Raw genomic sequence first — 26847 nt, 5'->3', positions numbered from 1 at the left:
CAGCAGCTTCAGGAACACCGGCCACTGGTTTTGGGAAGGTACTGCCTCTGCAGAGCCACTGGAGCTGAATCCAGGGATTTGGGCAATCTCTGGAGCCCGCAAAGAGTTGGAGTTGGGGGATGGGAAGAGCTGGTGGCTGGAGCAGAGGGTTGGGAGGCATGGGTGGTGGACTACTCCCGACCTGCACCCTCCCTTTCCACTGCAGGATCCCCAGGCTGCTCTGGACAACGCTCTGGAAGGAGAATTTTTGTGGAACTTCAACTTGAGAAGGGGGGGGAAGGAGTTGGGAGGGGGGTCTTGAAGGTCCTTCCCCCCCCCCCCCCCCCCGCCAATCCTCCTGCGAGGCAGGGGGAGCACCACCAAACCCTTGGAAACTCCCCAGAAAAGGGGGTTACAAGTCTGAGGCAGTGACAAACCAAAGCCTGGCCTTTACACAGACACACAGAGGGATTTTGTTTGGGTCACTGGGGAGCCAAGTGATTTTGCAGAGAATTCTGCAGCTGGGGAAGCGTGAGAGCCCAGAAGCAGAGGGAGCGGGGACTGAAGAAGTGGCCAAGTGGGCCTTTGCAGGAATTTGTTAGAAAGGCACCTCAGGTATAGGACTGTTAAAGATTTCAGGATCTGCTATTGTACCAGGGGCTCACAACACTGGAGCCCTTGAGCTCTTACTGAACTGAGAAGTGTGTTCCCTAGCAGACATGTGAACTTCTTTATCTAATTTGAATTTTATGCCAAAGGGGGAATAATTGTTCAAATGTTCTTTTCTTAAGTGGGAAAGATGAGCAGGTTTTTTCAACCACTATTGGTAAATGTGTGTGTGTATATGCAAATGGCCTCTGTGTGTGTTGAGTTTTGCCAGCAAATAAAAGTAACACGGGGACATTTGTGAGAGTTTGCTGAATTTGTGAGAGGGGTTTGAAAAGCATGAGTTTCTGATTATTCCTAGTTGTGATTGTGGTTTGCTAGAAGGGGATTTGATGACTGGAGTTGGGAATGTGAGTTGGTGTTCTAAGGGGTGATGGGGAGACCAGTGCTGTTGGAATATGGAAAACTGGATGTGGGGCCTCTCCAGATTACCCTGAGGTGCCCAGGACAACTGGTGTCTAAGAAGCAATACCCTCTTTCAAAGGAAGAAAAGAAGGGTTTGCCGCCTGTTGCTGAGATAAAGGCAGGTCTTTTGAAGCTGGGTATGTCTCCCTGTAGCACTCCTATCCTGCCAGTTATGGTGCAGGACCTAAGAGTAGGCTTTTAAACCCTGGCATTCCACTGTCTAGATCCTTGTACTGTCTTGAGTTGGGTTCCTTCCTCACACTGCTAAGGGATGATTTCTGGGGATACCCACTTTCAGAACACAGTAAACAGCATTTTGCCTTTAAGTCAGAACAAGAGGGAGAATAGGTTAATTTATTCCATCCCTAGGAATTAGGTTATTGCTGTATGTGAAGGACTTGCTCCTATTGGAAGAATGGGAGGAGGCCTGTTGTGGTTTGACACTGGCCAAACCCCAGGCACTCAGGAAAGTTGTTTGCTTACCCTCTCCTGCTACGGTTGGGCAGAGGAGAGGGAAAAAATTAACAAAGGGCTCATGACTTGAGACAAGGACTGGAACACTCTAAGGGCAAAACAGGTTCAAATTTAAAGGTATAAATTTATTATTAACAGAGGGGGATATGAGAATAATGAGAAGCAAATTAAGCCTTTAAAACACTTCCTTCCTTCTTTCCTTGGGATCTTTTTCTGTTCACTCAGAGGAGTCTTTTTCCTGCTGTGCTGTGGGGTCCCTCCCAGAGGCAAACAGTTTTCCCCAAACTGTTTTGGTGAGGGTTACTCATCCACAGGGTCTAGTCTTTTAAGAATAGGCAGCTCTGGTTTGCAAGCAAGGACTCTACCTCTGGAAGCAAGGGCCCTCTCTCTATTTGGGTGTCTCACTGGATCACAGCTTTCTCTGGCATCCCCCTGCTTTTCTGGGAGCACTTTTCCCACAGGCTGTGAGGGGATCTCTGCATCCCCCATGGACTTCAGGCGTCACAGGGGAACAGTTTGTCTCACCATAGTCTTTACCATGGCTTGCAGAGGAATCTCGGCTCTGCTGCCTGGAGCACCTCCTCCTGCTCTTTCTTTTCCACTGACCTTGGTGGCGCATTATTGTTCTCCTTCACACGTCCTCACTGCCTCCTCTAACCTGACTAGAAGAAAAACTGCTGCTCATAGATACCATTGCCAACAAGTTCCACCAATTCAAAGATTCCTGCAGTATTTCACAGTGCCAGGAGTCTGATCTCTTTAGGTTCCACACTAGGGAGTCATTCCCCATGCTTCTGCCGCTGGCCAGGCAGCTGTGCCACCACTCATGGGCAGTGCCAGCTGTGTCAGCGCTGGCACTATTTAACTCCCCTCTTCATGCAGAGAGCTGGGAAGGAGAAGCTGCTGCTGCTGCTCCTGCCCTTCTGCCTGAGGACGGCTATGGGGAACCAGGTGCAAGGCTCAATGCGGCCATGCCAAGGGGGTGACAGCTGTGATGGCAATCGCCGTGGGCTGGGCAGGGATGGCCTCAGCGGCAGCGCCTCACCACCCCTGGGAAAAAACCTGCCTGTGCCCCCTTTTGATTTTCTTCTTAAATACAGCAGAGGCGTGACCAACCTCTCTAATTGGGCCAGCAGCATGTCCATCTTCAGAACCATCAGAGGTTGGCTCTGTTGCACTTGGTGGAAGCTTCTAGCAGCTTCTCACAGAAGCTCTCCCGCTACCAAAAACCAGCTGTGTCAAATGTCAAATGCCGCGGGGGAAGGGGCTGAGCCGGGACAAGGCCGCGCCGGGTCTGTGCTCTGCCGGGCTCGGTGCTTGTTTGCCCGGCTGTACACACACACGCTGTAAGGAACTGCTATTCCTTTTCCCCTATCTTTGCCTGAAAGCCTCGTAATTACAAAGTTATAATAATTCAGAGGGAAGGGAGTCATGTTCTCCATCTAAGGGAGGTTCCCACCTTCCTTGGCAGACACCTGTCCTTCAAACCAGGACACTGTCTCAGGTCACCTCCTTATCTGTCATGTGCCTTAAGATTGCTTCCATGAGGATCTGCTCCATGATCTTCCCAGGCACAGAGAATGAGGCTCACTGGTCTGTAGTTCCCTGCATCTTCCTTTCCCCACTTTTTAAAAACAGGAACGTTATTTCCCTAGTTGCAGTCCCCAGGGACTTCGTGTGAGTTTTAAATTACTGTTGGGAGGGGCTTGGCAATGCCATCAGCCTGTTCCCTCAGGATCTTGGGGGCCATCTCATCAGACCCCACAGACTTATGCCCAGTCAGTTCCCTCAGGTGATCCTGAACTTTGGCACTGGGTGGGACTCTGCTCTCCCAACACCCATCTGGACGTTCAGTGACTTAAGAGATACCTTTATACTTTGTTCAGTTCGTATCTCAGCCTTTAAAGTTTACTTTTATTTTTCCCAATCTCCTGTTCTCTAGGGGAGAAAGGAGGAAGAGGTGGAGGGTGAGTGAGTGGCTGTGTGGTGTTTAATTACCAGCTGGGGTTAAACCACAATGATGGAGACCCAGAATTGTGCACATGAGCCGCTTGAGCAGCCCATGGCAGGGCTCACCCAAAGGGGGGCAGTGGGAGCAACCCCTTTCCAACAGGAACTCACTGACACTGCCCTGCTGTGTCACAAGCTCGGTCTTTGGTGGTTCCTAATCCTGGAACTTCCCACTAACAGTCACAGACATCCCAGATGCCTCCTTAGGGCCACAGGAGCAATGTACCTGGGCAGGGAGGATGGTGGCAACTGACCACATGGCATGGCCAGTGGATGGAGGACAGCATTGGCTCCTGCGCAGCTCTTTCCCACCACATTTCCAACTGTGCCTGCAATTGTAGCTCCCTCATGACAAGAAATACAGTGCTGAACTGAAGCGAGTCCCGGGGACCCTCAAGGTGGAGAGGGTCTGGTGCACACAGCTTGTAACATGGGGCTGTGGTGTGGGAATCCAGGGCTTCCCTCTGGCTGCCCTGGCAGGTCTGGGACCCTGGCAGGGGTCAGGAACCGCCCTGGACAGAGCCCTGAGAGACACTGTCTGTGATCTCTGTCCATGGAGAGGAGTTTTCAATCTTACAGGATGAATTACAAGTTCTAAATGTTTGATAAGAGTAATAATTAAGTGTGGCACGGGTGCAAAAGTAAAATTTTAGGTTTCTAGATTAGGGGTTCAGAGGGGACAAGATGGAGGAATTGGGTGTGTCTTGTCCTTTTCCTCCTTCCTCATGCCCTCCATGTTTCACTGTGGTGTTGGCATTTTTCCATTGGTTAAGGCTGGGGACGCGCTGTTTAATGTAGATGATAGATATTGGTACATGATTGTAAATATAGCACAGGTAGTTTCTGGTATATAATGTTTGTAACATCCCACTGAGGGCAGAGCCCCACACGCTGCCCTGCAGGACAGACCTGCGGCAGGGCAGCAGAACATGTTATAGATAAGCAAGAATAAACAACCTTGAAAACAGCACAGATGAATTATGGCTTCTTCTTTGGCAACGGGGCAGAAAGACAGAGACTTTCTACAATCTCGGAATCACCAATACCCACAGATTCCGGCACTGTGGGAGCTTGGCTTACCCATCCTGGAGAACAGGGGGATCGGGTGGCCCTGCAGCAGCAGTGGGTGGGTGGTTGTCAAGAGGGGACCACACAGGCCAGCATCAGTCACAGCCTGTGTTAGAAGTCACCAGGTGACATGTCACAGTCTCATGGCTCTGGTTGCTGGTGGGAGCAGTGTAACTGGCACAGTTTGTGGTTAATTGGGAGTGGGGCTGCGGCCCAACTTCATCCCTAATGGGCTACAACTGCACAAGACAGGTGAACAGTACTGGAGGTAATGAGACACAGCGTGCCGAGGTGTGCTGACCAACCACAAAAGGGTAGAGAGGGCACACAGGCGCAATGCATCCAAGATGAAGGGTATAAAAGGTTGTACTGAGGAAAAATAAAAGGGCTGATGCTTGAAGCCATCTTTGGTGCCAGTTGTACCCCCTACAGCAACAAGTAACAATGACCTAGGGTGACTTTATGATGCTGAATTGTAGTCCCATTTGTCTGTTTAGCCCAGAAGTAAGTTTTGCACCTTTAAAACTAAATTTGAGAGTGAAGGGGGGAAAGGGGGAAGCAGTGGAATGTCTAAGATGGCTGTATTCAAAAACATATAGGTAAGAGCTTCAGCTTTTCTTCTCTCAGACTCTGTTGTCAGCAGCACAGACAGCAGGAGAGAGTTCTCCTTTGCTTTTTAATTAGATTTTCTTAGCTATTTTAGTTTGTTTTTTTTTTTTTTTTTTCTTAGCTGAGCCAAGGAAGTTCCCCAGACCTTGGATTTTCTTTTTCTTGGAACTGATTGTCCCTGCTCTGGACTGAAAACCCAGAAAAACACCTGGAACTCACACTTGTGGCCCACCAGGGCCCAGGAAGTGGCATTTTCCAGCACAGGAGGGACTGATAAGAGACTGAGTGAGCTAAGTTACACCCCATGAAAAGGACTTTCTGAATTTGCCATCTCTTCAGAACAGCAAGAGGTTTTATTAATGTCATTAATTTCTTATTCTTGTGAATACTTTTCTTGTTAGATAAACAGGTTTTTTGCACTTTCTCCAAGGAAATCTTTTCCTGAACCAGCAGGAGGATGGGCCACTTGAATCTGCTTTCTGGAGGGGGACCCCTTTGGAAGTTTCCTCCCAAATTTACCTTAAACCAGGACACAGAGTAACAGTGGTAACAGTGGCTGAGGTAACAGCGATGCTGTGAGGCACAGCCCCAGTGCAGTGCAGTTTCACCCCAGGCTCTTGTACAGCATCACTGTGGGTGGCCTCAAGATGAAGGGACCAGCATCAGGATGTGCAGCTCTGTGCTGAGACAGACAGGGGGCTGAAAGTGCCCTCTGAAACTCTCACACTCATCCTCAGGTCTTCACCATCTCCTCTGTCCTGAGGGAAATGATCAGCATTACCTTTCTATCTTTCCTTGCTAGTGCTCTGCCCTACCTAACCTTGTCCCAGGCTCTCCTGCATTCTGCTGTTCCCAGAGGAACCTCAGCTTCCTCCTGCCCTGGTGGTTGCATTATTTGGCATTAGTCATACAGCTGTGCCACAAAAGCTGCACGGCTCAGCCCTGGTCAGGCTGGCTGGCTCCATCAGCTTTGGAGAGTCCTTGGAGCCAGTCTGTAAATCATCCACTAGTCAAGCAATGCCTAAAGCAATGCCAGAGGCATTAGCCCACAGAAAGCCCAAGCAGTTGGTTGTGTCAAAACACACAGCACTTCCTGGAGGTTGCACATAAAAGGACAGCAGAGCAGGGTGGGGGGAACAAGGAAAGGACCCACTTTCATCTCCCATGCCGAGAGGAGGGGACAAGACAGCAGCAGTCCCTTTCAGGGACCTTTGAGAACCTGCAGGTATGAGCAGCCAGGCCATGCAGATCCCAGCTGAATGGATAAACACAGCTGTGTAAGAATGAGCAGGGTTGCTGGGTGCCCCTGAGGAGAGACTCCAGGTGTTACCTTTATTTACAACTCAATGGGAGCTAAGGGCAGAGTGGAAGAACAGAGAACAGCAAAGAAGTGCCTGGAAAAAGAGTAAGAGGAGAGATCCCAGAGCTAGTCAAACCTCAAAGACAGTATCACATGGGAAGCAGCCCGGTGCAGCCAAGTGAAGGACTTGGGGATGCTGGTGGATGAGAAGGTGGACATGTCCTGGCACCCAGAGTCCCCTCCATGTCCTGGCTGATCCCCAGTGTAGCAGCAGGAGTGGGGGGATTCTGCCCCTCTGCCCCACTCAGGCAGGACCCCACCTGCAGAGCTGCCTCCAGCCTTGGGGCCCAGCACACGATGGATGTGGGGCTTCTGGAGCACATCTGCAGCTCCTTTAGCACCTCTCATGGGCTGACCTAGGGCTGCTGGTGTACAGCCCCATCAGCTGCAGCACCCATCCCGCAGGGAGCTGGATGGGAGAGGACTCTCCCTCAGGGACTGGAGTTTAAATATCATGAGGCTGGTGCAAGGGGCAACATCCACAGCTGCTCCAGCTGCCAGGACCAGCAGGGCAGCTGTTCTCACCTACACTCTGCTGGCAGCTGTGCTCCAGCTGTCTTCCAACATCTTCCTGCAATGCTCAGTTGGATCTGTCCCTCACACCAGCTCCTTTCCTGGAGAGAGGATTCCCTGTAAGAACAACACAGTGAGCTGCAACTTAGGCAAGCCCTAAGTTTTTTCAGTGCCTAAACCCTTTTCTGCTGGGTGGTGCAAAGGAAGTAGAGTGAGCTGAGGAGCAGGGAGACATTGACAGCCAATTTCTCCTGGTAATTTCTCCAATGACCAGCAGCCCCTGCCTTTGCCTGGAGAACAAGTCTGATGGAGTACTCAGGAAAAGCCACAATTTCCTGCACTGTTCAAAGCTTCCCTTAAAAACAAACTTTACAAATGCCTCCACCTCAAGTTTTTGTTCCCAAATGAGGACGTTTAATCAAAGGACAACAGACTCTACACTGGTAGGGCAAGGACAACCATGTTTCCTGTGTCACTATTCAGTGCTCTGTTCTCTAAACCAATCTTCTCCCTTTGTCCCAGCCCCTCAGTCTCAACCAGCTGCTCTTCCACAACTTGGATTAACCAGCTCAGAAGCCTGGGCAGGTACACACACACCAGTGAACATGGAGAACATACATCACATTTGATATACAAGAGACATTGACATGGACAAATGAGATGGGAACAGAACATTCCTACAAGACACAACTTGAATTTATGTTTATTTTATATATATATTTATATATATATATACCTTTGTATAGATTAAACTGGGGGGATTTTATCATATACATTTTTTTGTATAATACATGAGAAACAGGGACAGGAACATAGCAAATATAAATCAGTACATTCCTCCAGTGAACTCCTTGACACACTGAGACTGAAAAATTGCATGCAATGGGGAGATGATAGAGTGAAGGGAAAATAATTTTTATTAGAAAAAAAAAAGAAGATAATATAGGTATAACTGTCAACAGAGGAGCAGCACTATAGATGGCAAACCTGTATAAATTAAAAGAAAATTCCACTCTGACACCTACTATGCTTTAAAGTGCAATGAAGCCTGATTTATTTACCTACAGAATACAGGAAAGTTTCCCCCTCTCCCCATTCCAATCTATCCCTAAAAAAAAAAAAAAAAAAACAACCAAACAAACAAACCAATAAAATAAATCTAAAGGATATACATTATCCACAGTCCTATAGAGACGCCTACATCTACTCAGTAGCACCAAGAATCAGATATGGGTGTAATTAAAATCAATTAAAACTCAGGAGCAATGGTAACATCTGTTAGCTGCTTCTGCAGACCTCCTGCCCTTTTATGAGTGCCTGGGGAGAGGTGTCTCTCCCTGTGCTGGGGTGGCTGATGGTGGCCCAGCGGTCTGTCAGCAGCAGAGCACACAGAGCACAGCGAGAGCAGCGCGGGGACAGGGCCAGGCCCCACCTGGGCCTGCATGGCTGGTGGGGTGTCACACACCTGGGCGGGGGCCTGGGGCAGCGGGACTGACCTACACAGAGGGGAAGGGTTGTGCGAGTCCAACACGCGCCACGAACCTCTTTGGTGACAGGAGATGGGGAGGGGAGGGGGAGGAAGGGGGTCAGCACAGCCCCACTCTTGTGAGCCTCTGGCTGTGTTGTCTTCCGAGGCCAGGGGCCTCTGTGCCACAGTTCATCTATCTCCACATGCCACCTCGCAGCAACCCTCAGAAGCCAAAGGTCTCCTGGGAAGCATAGACCATGTAGAGGAAGCCATCCTCGTCCTTCTCCTGCTCGTATATCTCCGAGATGGGGGTGGACACGCTGACCATGCTGTGCTGGTTCACCAGCAGAAAGAAGGCCTGGGTGGGATTCAGCTGCAAGCGGCGCCTGTGGGGGCAAGTGCAGGAGAGGCAGGGTCAGCTCACCTAGGGCTGACAGCCAGTCCCACCTCCCCAGCAGTGCTATTTCTTGGGGCCAGGCCAGCACAGCCTCCTCAGGACCTCCTCCCACCGCTCAGGACATGGTATCCAAGAGTCCAGCTGAGCTGCCCAAGGCTCCAAGGCCTGCTGAGTCAGGATTCTTCAAAGCCCCCTTTCTCCAAGTGCTGCTGGCAAGGGCAAAACAGAGAAGCCTCTTCCCTCTGAGTTGAAGAATAAAAAGAGGGGATGGGACCCCTTCATTGCTCCTGTGTGTCCCCTTGAGAGAGAGACTCCAGCCCTTCACAAGGTGCTAAGAACCTGCCCTCCCCTGCCCCCCACAATAGTCTGTTACCACACACAAGGATGCTGCAGCTGCCACGTCCCCATCCCTGCCCTCAGCAGCTGCCTCTGCCTCTGCCTCACCTCACCACCCTGCAGTGAGTGGCCCGTGGGTGAAGACAGGCCAACATGCCAGCTGAGACCACCCCACTCACCGGATTATTTTGACCAATTCACTCATGTTGACATGGTCTGGGACAAGGAACTTGGTCTTATCCAGCACTGGCAGCTGTTTCTCCCCTTTGTAGCGTTCAATGATGACCTGGAGGGAAAGTCAAGGGTAGGATTAGTCATGTTCATAGTGCCCCACACGCTGGTCCCAAGATCAGACACAAATCCAGCTAGCATGGCTACAGCCTCACTTTGCTTCACCCTCACAGGAAACAAAACAAAAAAAGACATAGCAGCAACCACCAGGCTGGCTGCAGGTGGATCTTCATCCATCACCTGTGCCTGAGCCAGGCAGTGAAGTGTGTCCAAAACAATGAACTGAAGCTCTGGCTGGCTGAGAAACAGTGGGCACCACTGGACTGATACAGATTCTTGTCCTCTGGCAAGCAGGACATCTGAAGAGGAATGACATATTTTAACACTACTTTCTGACCAAACCCACAGGTTTTGCTGGCTTGAGCTACAGATAGCTCATGATTCAGTTTCCTTCCTGCTACCATTCAGCATCCCTCTGCCTGCTCAGGAACAGCTGTTCCCAGGCAAGCTGTCCCCAGCTTTCAGAAGTCCCAGTGAAGCTACTGAGGCATTCCTTCAGAAAGGAGGCATTTGGATTTCACCAGTCCCACTCCTTATGTTAACAGCCAAACACACTGACTCCAAGAAGGATCAGAAACCCAGGACCACCCCAGCTGAGCTTCCCAGGCACTCCTGCATGGTGTCACCATGGGGACAACCCAGCCCATCTTCCTCTGCCAGACATCTTGCTTGGAAAAGTTCTTACCATCCCTACATTCTGAAACAGCTGAATTATGATTTCTGATCCATTTTCCTGCTATTATAGTTAATGATTCTCTTCTGTGAAGCTGTTTGCTGGCTACAATTGCTGCTCTAAACCAGCTTGGAAAGGTACATTTTGTATTCTGGGAAACAACGTGGTAGGAAGTTAAAATACGGAATGTACTTTTAAGAAAAATGAAAATAAGTGAAGAATATACAGCTTAGTATGTTCCTATTGCAGTAATGTTCTTTCACATCTCTCCAGCAACCTGTTGATTTCCCCACAGAGAGATTCTTGGATACTCATCAGCCCATTATGCTCTCCCCCTGCGACTGAACATTATTTTTCACTATAAGGAAAGGAATTACCACAATTTCTTTTCCCAGGTCCTTTCCAAAGATACTCGAGAGACTGCAATGGCTTTGGCAGCAGAGGGATGGAGCAGCGTGCAGAGAGGAGGATCCCCAGGAGATGGCTCTGTGGAGCCACGAGGACCCGGGAACCTCTGGGAACACGGATTTCCCTTCCCTCTGATCCCTGCTGACACATCAGTGGAACTCCTGCCAGCCTCCCCCAGAGGTGGGTCAGACACCCTGGCTGGAACACTGCAGAGTCCCCAGTGAGCTGGGAGTGCCTGAGGAGCCCCCTCGGCTGTGGGGCTGATCTGACAGGGCTGGGCTGCAGGCACTTCCTCCAAGAGCTGGGGATGAGGTGCCTTGCTGGGAGATCTGCACCCAAACAGCCTCTGCAGAGCCCACCCTGGACAAATCTCACCCAAGGGCAACCCAACACCTGGGCTAGCAGCATGTGAACACCAGGGAGCCCTCTTTGGCAAAGGAGGATCTGATTAAAGAACCATTTTCTGCAACGGACTAAATAATGCACTGGGACAACCCCATACCTGTTAACAGCCCTTCATCCCTCCAAGGAGGGCACAGGGAGGACAAGATGAGCAGAACCATCCTACTGCGTTTAACTTGAGTCTTACATGGACAGGTGAGTATTTTGGCTGTGGGAAGAGTAGTAGTCTTGAGGGGCTGAGCACTCACAACAGCCACATACAAGGATGCTGCTGGAAACACACAGGCAACAGTGGCCCTTCAGCTTTTTGGTTTGCACGAAGGAGCAGCTACACAGCAGCTGTTTGTGCATCCACCTTCACCTGCAGAGAGGGCCCTGCACACCTGGATGATGCCTCAGTTCTCCCAAGAGCAGGACCAGAGGCCAGTGTCTCTCATTACCAGCCGGTTCCATCCCAAGAAGAACCACCTTTAGATTAATCCAAGAATGGGATGCAATGGCTGTCCTGGCTCTTGGAGCAGCAGCTGCCTTGTGCCCTGAGCAGACACAGAGCCTCTCATGTAGAACAACTCCAAGAGTTTCTGTTCCCAGAACATGAACTGCTATTTGGGTAACCCAGCTATGAGAACAGGTGGCCAATGGATAAAACGTTCTTGTCTAGCCCTGGAGGCAAAAGCATGATCAAATGCTAAAGTTACATCCCTGTGGCCACGGGGCGAGTGTGCACAGCCACCTCCCATCCCACATCCTCTTCCAAGCTGCTGCCTTGAGCCAGGGGTTCCTCAGTGTGCGACACCTCTCCTTGCAGAGGGAACCCACCACAGATCTCTGCAGAAATCATGAGTGGGCACAGGTGGGGAGGGGAAACAGGGCAGAGCCTGAAGTCCTGGTCCCACTGCAAAGGGGGCTTGGGCAGTCTTTATAAATACAGCCTTTTTTCTGGGGCCAGTCTGGAGAGATAGAAAGGGAGTTTGGTAGGCAATATGGCCAGATGTGGTGGTCAATAGAGGCAAGGTCCAACCAGGAGTGAGGCTGGGAATGTACTCCCAGCAGGCACAGAGGCTCAAATGTATGTACACAACACCTCCCTTACATCCATGGCCAGGCACAGAGACTGACACAGACACACACAGCACTCACACGAGCACAGACTGCACCAGCCTCACCCTGTCCCCCTCTGGCAGAGCAGGGTGCAGGTCCTTTAGTGGCAACAGACACAGTAGCCCTCAGTCAAAAAGGTACTCTGCTGTTATCATCCAGCATCATGTCAGTGCAGGACACTGGATCTGCAACTCCCCAGAACAGCCCTCCCAGCAGCCCAGAGAAGGTTGTCCCTTCTTCTGAGTCCATAATTTGGGTTTCCATCCATCCCTGTGCTAGGGCAGGGCATTATGTGGGATCTCCCACCTGCCCCTGTCTCTCTGTGCTCCTCTGTGGGTGCTCAGAGGAACTCAACAGAGCCCTCTCTGCATAGCCCAAACTCCCCCTCAGCCCTCCTGCCAGCACCAGGGGTGGCCCTGCCTTCACCCCCTCTACAGCCCACAGCTCACCAGGCCTGCCTGAATTTAGCACTGCAGGCTGCGGGAAGTGGTTTGCTCCTGTTGCTGCCCAGCACAAGCTGCTCCCCAGCAATTTCAGAGTCTCTGAGAAAGCCATCTCCAGAAAGATCCCTGGGCCTGAGAGCAGGCAGGGACAGTGCGGGTGACACAGGCTCCCTGTCCTCTAACAGGACAGAAAGTAATTTCAAAAACATGTATTAGGGCTGTGGATGGGGGTCCCAGTGAAAAGGCTGGAAGTTCTCTGCCTGCTCTGACTGTCCAAGGAGGAAACGCCCTGTGAGGAGCAGCTGGAGATTTCTTCCCAACAGAGCTGAGTGTGAACAGCCCCTGCTGCCAACACAACCATCTCACCCTCTCAGCAGGCGTGCCTGTGGTCAGCACTTCTACCAGAGCAGGCAGCTCTGGGAAATGCAGAGACAGCAAAGGAGCCCCTGGCATGAGATGGACAGGGGACCTGGCTCCTTCCTATGTCCTTATTACATGTGCCAGGGGGGCATCCTGGGATGCGACTTCCCTTGAAACAGAAGCAAAGAACTCCACATCAGTCCCTTCCTCAGCTTTCCCTTCAAGTACACTCATGGAAACAGGAGAGACGTGCTCTTCCCTGGGCATGCAGCCAGGCCATGCCTTCTGCAAATCCTCCTGGCCCCCTCTCAAAGCAGAAGGGACTCGCCCAAGGATTCTGGCTGGAAACTGGAGATGCAGGAGGGCAGCAGGTGCTGCACAGCTTTGCCGTGGCTTCCGTCAGCAGCAAGGGTGCGACCTTGGATCTCCCTAACTCCCCTGGGCTGGGGGCTCAAACCCCTCTGCTAATTCTAAGTGCCTCTCCAGAGAAGCCAATCACTTGGAAAACACAGCTCGTGTCTTTCACAGATGACCAAGACCTTCCTACAGCCATGAGCCAGCAGTGCTTGGACCCATGACAGTGCCCACACAAGGCTCTGATCACTGTCCAGCACTGAAACCTGCCCTGGGAAAGAAGAAAGACAGCACCAAACTGGTGTTGGGGCCTAACGGGAACCAGGCCTTTAGAGACAGCAGTGACACAAACACAGCTGGACCCTGCAAGGCCTTCATGACCCTTCTCACCACCTGATTCTTTTCACCCCTCCAGCAAAACTTGCATTCTGGTGCTGACCCCAACACAAAGAGCACTCCAGCCATGGGAGCTCTCCCACCATGTCTCAGCAATGCCGTGGATGCACAGCTCTGGCTCTTCCTGTCCATTCCCCAAACAACACACATTTGTGTGCAGGCACTTGATACATGCACATGTGTGCATTTTATGTACAAAGCCTGGCCTTAATGCCAGAGCCTGAATGCACTGCAATTAGCTCTTCCACAACTCTGGAGAAATGCAGAGCCAGTCTAATGCCATTAAAACCACATTAAAAGCAGAGTTCAGTCAATGTGCTGATGACCTGGAGTACTGGTACCCAGGGTGCTGTGAGGGTACAGCACTCTGCTGCGAGGGTACAGCTCTGCTGAGCTGGAAACATGTGAACATCATGTGAACACCACAGTTGTGGTGGGAGGAGAGGAGAAGAAAGAATCCTTCTGGCTAGAAGACACTGTGCTAAAAACAAAACAAGAGTGAGGCAGAAGTGGTCTAAGATAGGCCAAGAGCAGTTTGAGACATTCACTCTTGAAGGCCAAATACTGATAATCTACAATTTTAAGACAAGGTTGACATTCATCCAACACTGAGAGGGAGATGAACTAGGAATCCTGTCTTTTTGGTCATAGTTGCTGTGATATAGCAAATAGTAAGTTGAGCAAGCCCCAAGTACATAATTTCCTAGAATCAAGGAATGGTTTGGGTTGGAAGGGACCTTAAAGGTGAGCAGGGACACCTTCCACTAGGCCAGGCTGCTACAAGCCCTGTCCAACTTGGTCTTGAACATTTCCAGGAATGGGATGTTCCTCTAAGTTCTCCATCTTCTCAGGAAGAAAAGCAAATACTCAGGTAGGAACTCAAAAGCACACTCACAGCCAAGGAGGAACTCAGCATATTAGGAGTGACATGGGCAGGAAGAACTGCAAGTTCATGGTGTCTCACCTGTGCCTGTCAGCTACAGGTGCTGGGACAGCACAGAACAGGTACGAATGATCCTAAAAGAGACTCTGTGCTTTCAGATGTGTGCAGCAAAGATCAGCCCACACATCTTTCTGTGGGCAGATAAATCCTTACCAGGTTATCCAGGAAAAATCTGGTAGTTACAACAGCCAAAAGAAAAGCCATTTTAGAGTTTTCTCCTATTGCACTCAATTGGAAATAGATTTGAGATGAAATCAATCCCTGGCTCCAGGGCAGCATGGAGCTTTAGAACCAGACTGTCCTTTGCACTGCAGAGAACACGTCTGCTATTGAGTAGCTGGCACACACAAGGCACTTGAGGCTCATGGGGACCATCCTGCATTGATTCCAGGGACCAGAGTTTTGCAAGCTTCATGGGGGCCACCCAGGAGCACAGAGGGGTCCCGAGAACAAAGTCTGACAGAAGAAGAGTGAGAACAATTCACTTACCGGGATTTTGTTTGGATGCTGCTCTCGGATCTGCTGCACTTCTTTACAACGATCCGCTGGAGAGAAAGAAGTAAAGAATAAAGTTAGAAACACCTGTGTGTGGCAGGGCAGGCAGAACTGAGGTACCCACCCTGCAAGCCACAGCCTGACCTGGAGAGAGGGACAATTCCCAAGGAATGCACATTCTGCTCACCAGGCCTTTTCTGAGCATGGTCTGCCAGATGCCAGCCTCAGTGACCAACCCTTCATGGCTTCCTACTGCCCCAACCACCCCACAGGCTGGGACACACCACTCTGCCTGGCAGCACTGGGCAGCACACCTGGAAATCAGGAGAGTGAAAGGAGACCGTAAAGCTAACAAAACTAACTTAAACCACCCTAAGCACATGCAGCTCTTGGCAATGGGTGTGGGGCAGCAGCACAGCTTGGGGGGCTGTGCTCTGCAAGTTCAGGCTCATTGTGTCTCCTGGATGCTTCCCCTATGGAGACAATTCTCCAGCTGGGGCTGGGTTTTGGCCATTTCCTTCTGCCTGTTGCGCATTTCCAGGCACTCCCTGGCACAGTGCCTGGTTCCACAAGAGCTGCACCTCGCCAAGGAGGACTCCTGCCCTAGCACAGACCTACAGAGCAGCTGCAACAGCTCCTGGCCTGACAGAAAGTATTTCTAGGCCTGAAGGCAGGAAGAAAACCTTAAGCAAGGAGATGACCCACATACAGATTTTTCCTGCAGTTGTTCTCACACTTTCTATTCCTTTTTCCTCCGAAGTTTATGGACACACACAACAGGCAGCACACAAAGCTTGTACAATCTCCCAGTTTATTGGAGAATTCCCATACCCCTCACTGCTTTACCCGAGGGCTCTCCTCTTTCCACAACCCAAAGCAGCAGAAAGCAGAGGAAGGAGCAGTACCAGAGCCAGGTAAGGCTCTGTGCATGCTCTTCCTGGGACTGCCACTACTCGGGGAACTGCTTCACAGCCTACATCTGAAACACCCAGAAACTAAGCCAGGGAGTGAAGGTCAGTGACTGAGCACTGCCTAGAAAAGAGATCTGGGTATTGCAGGATCTTCACGGGATCATCACAGCACTGGCTCCAGCCCGACTCCCCTCACCAGCTTACACAGCCCCAGTTCCCCATGGCCCACTGGGATAATGGTAGGATAAATGTGTGTGTCTGAGTGTTTTCTCCTCAGAAACTTTGGTAATTTCTCCTCCGAGCACTCTATAAAACCTTATTGCTTATATGTTGAATTTGGCTAGATACGACTTTGGGAAGAAACTAGAGTTCCTTTAAAAGCTGTAAGGCTACAAAATCACCAGATCATAGAAAGCTTTGTGCACCATTTCTGCCTCCTCTGAGAGGAAAATATCACTCTGCTAGGAACCGTTAGATCTTTTATTCTGTAGGACTCCATAGGCAAGCAACATAGAGCAAGATTATTTGGATTTCATGAAAAATTCAGGCATATTTGTTTTGGGTTTTATGACTGAACATGCAGCTTCTCATGTTTCCTTTTCATCCGACCCAATGCTCTAGGGATCCAGAGTCATCCTTGTGATAGAGGCAATTTTCCCCTGAGGTACCAATCAGCCAGGGAGTCACACAGATATCAGCAGCACATGTGACATGGTACAGAGACACCTCCCTGGGAATGCTGAAGGACACAGTGCCAGCAGCACCCCGCCCACATCACCCAGCTGCAGCAGAAGCAGCTGCCCCTTCCCACAGAGCCCCATTTCCACATGTTCCCTTGTGTCCAGAATGAAGCATCCAAAAGGCTGGAGATCCAGAGCTCAACTGGACAACACTGATCACCTTGGAAATTCCAGCAGCTTGACTGTCACCAGCTCAGACTTCTGGGTGTTAAGGGAGCCTGCAGAACTGTGTCCTCACGTCTGGCCAGTCATTCTGGCTTCAGTGCCCACCCCAGCCTGCTTCTCTCTCCCTACTATCAGATTGCCATGTGCATGAGCTTCCTAAACACCATGAGCTGCCCTGCAAGGTCACAGGGCTGTTCGCACAGGAAGACCCAACAATGCAGGTAATTGTACAAAGAGTCAGAGAAGGAATTTGCTGAAGGCATGTTATCATGGCTAGTAAATGAAGATAATCTTGGAGCATCTAACTAGCCCAGGCTGCATGTGCCAAAGGGCAGGCACATGCCAGACATCCCATCCTGCTCCCTGGAAGCATCATCAGCTACAGCAGATGACACAAGGCATCACCACCTTCATTTACACAGTGGGAACAGAGGTGCCTCCTGCTCATTACACTGAAAAAGGTGCCACACAGAGAGGAAGAGGATCCATCATCACTCCAGCTGCACATCAGTGCCTCAGGATCCCACCCCTGGCACCACAGTCCTCTGTCCCCCACGGGGAGCAGGTAGGGTGCCTTGGACAGAGGTGGCTGCTGCAGAAAGATCCTTCCAGGTCTTGCTGACTCCATGCTCAGGAGGAGTCAAGGGCACAACACCAGTGACAGAGCTCCCACCTACCCCCAAGTCTGCTGGGCCACAATGGAAGCTCCCCTGTCCCACCCTTTAAAACCTGCCACATGCCCAGGACCTGCTCCCTCTGGCCAGCAGAACCCGGGCATTCACAGCCTTCCTGACCTCAGGGGACCCTGTGGCAGGAGGCTGATCTGCAGCTGATCACAGGGGAATGGCAGCAGGTGCCGCTTTATTCTGGGGGCTGCTGGATCCCTCCAGCAGATCCATGGATTGCAACTACAAACACCTCAAGCACTGCACTTCTTCCTCTGGCCTGGAATTGCTCACTTCAGAAACTTCTTTCAGGAAGGCACTTGGGAGCAATCCCACCCAAGGTGCTCAGGTTCCTGAATCGACAGGCAGAAGTTTCCAGGATACCTAGAGCACTGCTAAAGAGCACACTCTGTCTCATCCTAGCCTTGGAGAGCCAAGGAAGCAGGCTTGGCAATCAGGAAAAGCTGCATCAATCCCTGGGTGATTTCTGTGCACACAGGAATTCAGGCACAAGAGATCTCCACCAAGAGATAAGTGATGGTCACCCACACCCTCCTCAGCCTGGGATGGGAGCCAGAGGTTGAGCCTGTGACTCATGAAAGCATCAACATCACACAGCAGGAACAGCTATAAATACCAACCTTAATTCAGTGTCTATACAGTCTAATCTAAGTCACAGGAATACAGAGAAAATGGTTAAAGGGCACTTCAGAGAAACCTGGCTAGAGCCCCTATGGTGCTGAGGACAGGCAGGATCCCCCCACCCCAGCACCTGCAGTGTTTGCACACTCACATTCATACACAACAGGCCTGATCTTACAAGCTTTATCCTCCTCCTGCAGCTCTCCCAAACTGCGCTGAAGTTGAGACTTTCCCCTTCCCTGCAGCCCCCGGCTACAGTTAATCCTTAGCCAATGCACAGAGTAAACCAGAGCTGTTTACACAGCCCTGTCCCCATCCATGTTCTCCTCCCTGGTCCCTCCTCGCTGCCAGGGCAGCAGAACACCACACCTGACTGCAGCAGCTCAGGGGCTCCACACAAGAGGGGCCAGAGGGGCTCCAGCCTCCTGCTGCTCCAAGGAGCTGAGCAAGGAGTGATGACCTGCATGAGAGGGAAGAGACCCACCCCTGCTCCAGCTGTGGGCACAGCTCTGCCATGAGGAAAGCCAGACTTCTCCCCAGTGCCAGGATGTCAGACCTCAAGATGGCAGCAAGATAAAACCCACACATTGGTTATTCCCAGGGAAACTTCTCTGCTAGGGCCTATTGAAAAATAGGAGTATTTTTGTAGCATTGCATATGCTGGGAAATTTCTCTTCCAACTGCTATTTCAACTGTTAAGTACCAACAGCAAAGCTTGCAAATTGCCCAAAACACCAGAATCTTGGCTGTTTTGTTGACTGAGGTCCTTCCCAAGCTGTGCTCCAAAAGATGCGAGCACACAGTGTATCCCATGGCAATGCAGGATGAGATCATTATGGCAGTTGAGAACAGTGGAAAATTTTAAGCCACGCTTTGCAAACATGAACCTTTTTTATCAGCAGTGCCCAGGAACCCTGGCCACAGGAGCCAGGTCCCTGCTGTGCTGGGTGCTGTGCAGACACAGGATGAAAGGACAGTCCTGGATGCAAAAGTGCCTCAGCAGACAAAAGATACAGATGGTGGGACAGAAGGAAAACACATGGCAAGTCCTCCAACAGCGCTGTTGCATAAGGGGCACCATTTTTCAGGAGATTCTAGACAAGCACTGCTCAGGCACTGGTGCTGCCCCAAGGCAGCAGATGGGCGATAGGGAAAGGCCCTGCTGCCTGTGACCAGCAGGAATGCTGTTAGGAAAACACCAGTAAGAATAAATACCACCTGGAAACATCCTCAGCGTGCTGCCAGATAAACAGCTCCTGAGCTGGACAAGGGCTGTGTGCGGAGAGCAGAGACCAGAAATGCATCCATGCCTCTCCCTGTGTCCCACAGACATCCCTGGCACCTCCAGCAGGCTGCTGGCCCTGTGGCTCCTTCCTGCCATCCACACAACACCCTGCCAGCCAGCCCGGAGAGGGATATGCTTAAGATTTGAAGCAGATGCAAAAATGAACATGTTTCTTCAAGAAGCTGCTGTGGTCAGTCCCAGGGCAGAGTGCTGCTAGAGCTTGGACTTCTCTCCAAGAGATTTTCTGCCAGGAGACGAGGAATTGGATGGTTTGAAATCAGGATGCATGTGGGATGAGCTGGCAAGTCCTGGAGATACAGGCCAGCTATGCAGGTCATTCCAGACGAACATCAATGACTATTTCTGTAATATCACACCACCTTAAGGCCAGAAACCTCTAAACACCAGGAAACACCCGAATTTGTGAGTGTGTCGTGCCTCAGCCAACACCTGATCTGACCTGTCCTTGCCCAGTGCTCCATGTCAGGCCAGTGGTGCTGCGGCAGGAGTGACAGGAGACTCCCACATCCAGGAAGGAAGGAGGTTGTGCTCAGGGCAGGTTTCCTCAGCACCCCAGAGGGTGCTTGTCCCAGGCTACATAGGAGCAGTGCAGAGACCTGACAGTGCTTCTGATTCTCAGGTTGATTTTGTCTGTCTGCAAATGTGGATGCTCCAGACAGGACAAATGACTCAGGACCAAACCTACACTGCTCTGAACCTAAAAGGTTTGAACTGATAAAAACATATATCTGCATCACAGAATAGGTAGAGCCTGAAGCTCCATTGTCCCTGTGGAGCATAAACATGGAGCAGTGGATGCTCTGTCTTCATGACTCTCCATCCCATCACTACAGCTGCAATACTAGATGTGCAGTGTCTGGGAGGATTTCAGAATGCCACGTTCTTGGGGCCCTGTCACTACAGGTCTCAGCACCTTATGCATTTGCAAAAAATTCTCAATCTTCCTGGCTCCAGAACAGAGCCTGAAAATGGATTTTTAAACACAAAGAGAAAACACCTTCATTTTTTCTTAGTATAAAAATATAATAGGAGTATGATTTTGAGCCTGGCTCCAGGAATGAGCATTTGCATCTGGCAAATCATGATAAGGGCTCTGCTCATGATCAAGCAGAGCCACACCGCAACTGTGAACTCTAAATACATGTCAAGTCACTTGTCCTCTGGTTGTGCAGTACCACTGGAGTGACAGGACAAGGCAGAATGGCATTAAACTGAGAGAGAGCAGGGTTAGATGGAATATTGGGAAGGAATTCCTGGCTGTGAGGGTGGGGAGGCCCTGGCACAGGTGCCCAGAGAAGCTGTGGCTGCCCCTGGATCCCTGGGAGTGTCCAAGGCCTGACTGGATGGGGCTTGGAGCACTCTGGGGTAGTGGAAGGTGTCCCTGTCCATGGCAGGGGGTGGAATGGGATGGGCTTTGAGAGCCTTCCAAACAAAACCAATCTGGGATTATGTGATCCACCCCTGCCACTGCCATGGGCCATGTAGGATGAGCACCGGACCTCCAATCACCCAAACATCTTAAAACTCACTGCACCCTCTGAGCATGAGGGGGAAACGGGCAGCACCTTCTGTGTCATGTCAGGATGGTAAACAGAGTATTTACATCACAGTTTCAGATAAAGAACTGGTTTTTTGCTCAACATTTAATCACAGTTTCACTATCCTTGGTAAAGGAACAGCAAGTTCCCTCTGTACAAGCCCTTGGGAGGCTGCCGTGCCAAGGCTTCCCTCTGCCTGCTGCATGACCTTCTACCTGGACAACCTTCCCATCCATCTCCAAGACAGCAGGAACACACTCAGATTTCTCAGAACTACTCAGGACACTTCAAACCACTCAAAGAAAGACCTGGCACTGCTGGCAGGACTGTATTTTGGTGCAGCCCACATTGCACCTGCAAGCACCAAGGGCCTTTGCCCAGCACAGTTCACTGCTGTTTGTGCACAAACAGGCCTGGACATGCACAGGTGCTCTGGGGACATGTGCCAGACACCAGAGTCTTTAATTCATTCCTGCATTTTCTCTCACAACCTTAAACCACCTTCTGAGGACAAAAGGCAGCAAACAACACCATGACAGAGCTAGTAGTGTTTACACACTCCCAGTCAACCACAGAATGTCACCCGAGCAGGTGACACACTGTGAGACCTCCCAAGTGACTCTCGTGACTGTGATCCCTGCTGGGACTGACCACAGAAGGAACACCAAAGCCAAGGGACATGACTTATCCATGGCTCATGGCTACTCAATGACAGAGGTGGCAAGGGCCTACCACCCTGACAGCCCCTGGATTCACCAGTCTCCACCCTTCTGGCTCAAAGGAAGATCTGAAGTTTTTATAGTGAAAAAAAAAATTAAGTAATGAACAAAACACACAGGTTTTATTATTCCTGGCTGCCAGTCAGGACCTTGTGTTATATAAAAGAATAATAATAAAAAAATCAAAATTTGTGGTCTTCATGTTAGTCTGACTTTTGCTCTGGAAGCCTGTTCAGTTCTACAACATTGATAATTACCCCTACATCCAGTCAAGTCACAGAATGTCCTCAGTAATTAATCCAAGACACAGGCAGCTAAGCAGCAACTTGGAGCAGCATCCTCCTCTCAAGGAATCCCAGCTCTCAAAGCACAACTGCCAGAGCACAGACACCCAAGAACCAGCCAAGGACCAGCAAGGGCTCACACACCGACCTCGCATCAATATCCAGATGTTTTTCCAAGCCACTAACGAGCACGAGCACAACTGTTGTGATAAGCACAGAACGGTGTGTGAGGCAGACAATTCAGCCACTACTGGTCTCTCAGTGGGTACAAGCACAGCTGGCTCGTGCTGGATGAGTCCCCAGGGATGCCAATCCCCAGAGCCAACACGGGATTTGCTCCACACCCACCACTGCGTTTCCTCTGAAGAGGAGTGGCTTCCCACAACCAAAGGCAGATCTCCAAGAGGATGGAACCTGGGATGGGAACACTCTGTCCACAGAGGCTGAGGTCAAACCTCTGTGTTTGTCACCAAACCAGGGACTCCAGCTGAGCCACCAGGCACATGCAGGTGTGTTCCTGCCGGGCACGGGGGCACGGGACCAAGGTGCTCTGGGTCACCTGGCTGCTCCAGGATCCAGGCCCATGTCCATCACCACACTGGTTTTGTGCTGCACTGAAAACACAGCTGGCAGCTGCTGCCAGCCCGATGCAAACCGCACTTCAGGAGCAGTGGGACAATGCTCCCAAGGACCCGTGTTCCTTTTGGGATGTGCAACTGTGTCATCAGGCTACTGCACACTCTCACTGCTGCCAGGACAGCCTGTTCCTCTGACACAGACCACAGCTTTGTTCTGGGAATTGTTTTGGACTCCTGCAACAGATCTGAACATGCCTCAGCCTCTGGGTTCAGCACATGGATGCAGAGGGTGCTGCCACATCTTACCCCCTGCACACACAGCAAGGACGTTCTGCTGCCAAGCACCAGCTCACAGAGCTCACCTGCCCACCAGGGACAGCACCTGAGATCACGGGAGGAGTCACTGCTCTGTGCCCTCCACACACCTTGGATCAAACCCCACCCCTGGTGTTTCACAGCCAGTCCCCTTCTCAAGTCCTCAAAAATGATGAGGAGAAATCAGGAAATTTTACTCAGGAGAGACCCAAGACCAAGCAGTTGAAAAAACCTAAAAAATTCACAGAAAAATTCCAAAAATACAAGAAGGGGGGAACACAAGCATTGAGGAAAGCAGAATCTTCACTGAGAAGCAGCAGCCCAAGACCTAAGGCAGTCACTTGCCATGAAACTGGAGCCTGTGTGCCTTTTGTAAACAGCCATAGCCCTGACTCTGCCTTTTCACTGCTTTTTTGGAACCGTTCCATTTCTGTAAAGTTTTGAAGCCTTAAAAATTAAGCCATTCTGAGAGTATGGAATCACTGGAGATGTTTTCCACTAGCCCTCTCCAACTGCATTGTAAACAATCGCTTCCTGCTCCTGTTGTGTAATGATTCAAAGACAAAAACAAGCCGTATTTACTTTCTCCAACAGAGTAATTCCAGCCCTGACCCAAAGCAACTGCAGGGGCTGCCAGGCGTCCTCCTCCTTCTCTCCTCCTGGCTCAGCTCTGCAGCCCAGTCAGCTGAGAGAGCAAAAGGGCAGAGGAAAGTACAGAGAAACAAGGAGCACTTGCAGTTGCCGGCACCAAACTCCCTTACCCCCTCTGTCCCTCCCGGGCTATTTTAATCCTGCTTTCTTTCAACTACTCTGAGCCTCAGATTTTGTTTTCCCTCTGGCTCAAAGAAAGTCTGAGCAATCCACAAAGGCAAACCAGTCTCCTCTTAACCATAATAAGCTGATTCTCACCAACTTAACAGTAGGTAGTTACTAAGGGGCCGATTTAGGACTTTACTGGTTTTAATACATAGCTTAGGAGAACACATCAGGTTCCCAGCAAGGATCCCAAGCTCCCAGGCTTCAGCTGGTTCTTGTTTGTGCGTGTTCCCTTGGCTCGGTCCTGTGGCAGGGGAGGACTGGGTAAGCATTCAAGGCCAGAAGGGTTGTGCCAATAAAATACCAAATATTTACAGTTTCCAAGAGAGCAGCAAGGGGCTGGATCAGCAGCTTTCAGCAGGCAAAAGCTCCAATTTTAAAACTCATGTAGGAAACGCCCTCACCTGCGTTTGGACAGTCTCTGGCACAATATGAGGTTTTTTTATGGCATGAAAATACCGATTTCAGCATTATACAGCGAGTAAAGTTCAACTGCTACCCCCTCCCCAGAAATTTAACCTGCCAGAAACAGACACCTCTCCCTGCGCCAGCTGGCAAAGGTCAAGGGAAAACAGCAGTTGGTGTTTCCTCGGATTCCGCTATCGGGTCTGGAGATAGAAATCTGGGACTTTCTACAGTCACCTCCTCACAGACCTCTCGACAAAGGGGTGGGGAGGATGCGAGCACTGACTCCTCTGTCTCACAACCATCACAGAGGCCGTGCGACATCCTGGAACAACAACCGCCCCAACGCCGACCAGATGGGGAGCGCGGAAGGCGATTTTTGGGGAGCTCTTTGTGTTCTGACAGTCAAAAGGGACACGTGGCCATCACCGTCGCCCCACGGCCCTTTGCGGCCGCCGCCGCGCCCCGGTGTCCCCGGGAGAAGCGGGCACGGCCCGGGGACATCGCGGCGCTCGGGCCGGGCGCGGCGCGGCCCCCCCGGTGCGGGGCCGGCCGGATGACATCACCGCGCGGCGGCTGCGGCACCACCGCCCCCGGCCGGGCCCCGCCGCTCCCGCGGCCGCGCCCGGGGGGACCCGCGGCGGCCGAGCCCCGGCCCGGGCGGGGCCGCCCCGCGGGGCAGCACGGCGGGGGCGGCGCAGGGCACATCCCCACGTCCGTCCGTCCGTCCGTCCCTCCCTCCCTCCCGCGCGGCCGCTCCCGGCCGGTCCCGGCTCACCGAAGGTGCGGCGCTGCTTGAAGGGCCGGTCCGAGGGCATCGCGGCGGGACCGGGACCGGGCGGCACCGGGACCGAGCGGCACCGGGACCAAGCGGCTCCGTCTGCGCTGGGGCTGCGGCGGAGCGGCGGTGACGTCACGGCGCACCGCCCGTGGGGCGGAGCCCGGCCCGCCCCGGGACCCCGGAGCCCGGCCCGCCCCGGGACCCCGGAGCCCGGCCCGGATCCCGGAGCTCGGCCCGCCCCGGACCCCGGCCCGCCCCGGGACCCCGGAGCCCGGCCCGCCCCGGACCCCGGCCCGCCCCGGGACCCCGGAGCCCGGCCCGGATCCCGGAGCTCGGCCCGCCGCGGGACCCGCCCGCCCCGGGACCCCGGAGCTCGGCCCGCCCCGGGACCCCGGAGCCCGGCCCGGATCCCGGAGCTCGGCCCGCAGCCACCCGGGGCACGGGAACCGCGGAGCCGCTCCCCCGGTGGGGCTGGAACGGGCCCTACAGCCCGGCCCGCGCCGCCCCTGCCATGGCACGGACACCTGCCACTGTCCCAGGCTGCTCCCAGCCCTGTCCCACCTAGCCTTGGACGCTTCCAGGGATGGGACAGCCACAGCTTCTCTGTGCCAGGACCTCAGCTTCATCACGGAAAAATTCCTTCCCAATATCCAATCGAAATCTCACCTCTTTTGTCTAAAACTATTCCCTCTTGTCCTATTAGTATCTGCCCCTTTCTTTTTACAAGCCGCAACATGGGAGGGAGCAGCTGGTGACACGAGGATGGCCCTGACATGAGGAACACCATGGCAGAGCATCCCCATTTCCCGATGGGACATGGTGCTTTATTCAGAGATGACCCCAAACACAAGCTTTTTTTCCAGTCCTGATGGAGCGGAGTACCTGAGGGCCTTGCTTAAGGCAGCAGAAGGACACCTGGGCTGGGATTTCCAGAGCTCCTCCAAAGACAGAGGTGTCCATGACTCCGGCCTGTGGTGGCATCTTCTGGACATCTTCACTAAAACATCTTCCAAGTATCACTGCCAGCTTTGGGTAGCAAATGTGGCTGTTGTGAGAAGGGTGGAGAAGGAAGGATTGTGTGGGGATGAAGCCACAACAGCTCAGACCAGATTCCAGCCAACAAACCTGGACATAAACTACTTTCTCACAGATACTCTGACATTTGCGATTCCCACATCTACCCCAATCATCTCTCTGCTAACGAGCCCGTTGTTTTCCCTCCTGCATTCACAGACATGGCTATGCTGAATATATTAAAGCCTGCAGCACGACTACAAATAGGGCAGCTATTTCTGGAGCTGATAAATGAATCAAAAACAACTGCAAACAGAGCGTCAGTATTTCACCAGGTCTAATATCCCTCCTCACTGCACGCCACAACAGGAGCTGTATCGTGTGGAGCAATGTCTCATTGCTACAGTGAATTGGCACAAAACAAGAGCAAACACAAAATGTTAAAGGATTAAGTACAACCTTGGTAAAAAAAAAAAAAAAAAAAGAAAAATGCAGTTTTGAAAGAACTGCTCCAATTTTTGTGTCACCAATTTAAACAAATACATGTTTAATGAGAATTGAAGAAATTCTTGTTTCCTTGCTGAGTTTACCCAAGAAAGAAAACACTTTCATGCTCAATATAATGGATTTTCCTTGACCAAGTAGTAGTTAAACAAGCACATACTGGTAAGGAAGTAAAAACTCTTCAGATTCACTTCCATAATTAAGATACAAGTAAAGATATTAATCTCTCATATAGGTCCTGTTAAAAAGAGAATACTGAAGGGAAAGCAGGAATGTTGAATCAGACATGGCAAGTGATGACCTTTACAGACTT

General features: G+C 51.6%; 1 protein-coding gene across 1 annotated transcript; it reads right to left on the bottom strand.

Annotated features, from left to right (window-relative positions):
* Positions 1-8111: 8111 nt before the first annotated feature.
* Positions 8112-25130, bottom strand: MAP1LC3A (microtubule associated protein 1 light chain 3 alpha). Its single transcript, NM_001245589.1, is given in 4 exon segments — positions 8112-8938; positions 9465-9571; positions 15146-15201; positions 25014-25130. Coding segments are annotated over 4 exon segments (366 nt in total). The 5' UTR covers positions 25054-25130; the 3' UTR covers positions 8112-8775.
* Between the last annotated feature and the right edge of the window lie 1717 nt (positions 25131-26847).

This window comes from Taeniopygia guttata, chromosome 20, assembly GCF_048771995.1.
Source record: "Taeniopygia guttata chromosome 20, bTaeGut7.mat, whole genome shotgun sequence".
NCBI lineage: Eukaryota > Metazoa > Chordata > Aves > Passeriformes > Estrildidae > Taeniopygia > Taeniopygia guttata.
The sequence above is the reverse complement of the archived record's forward strand: the minus strand, read 5'-3'. Positions and strand labels throughout refer to the sequence as shown.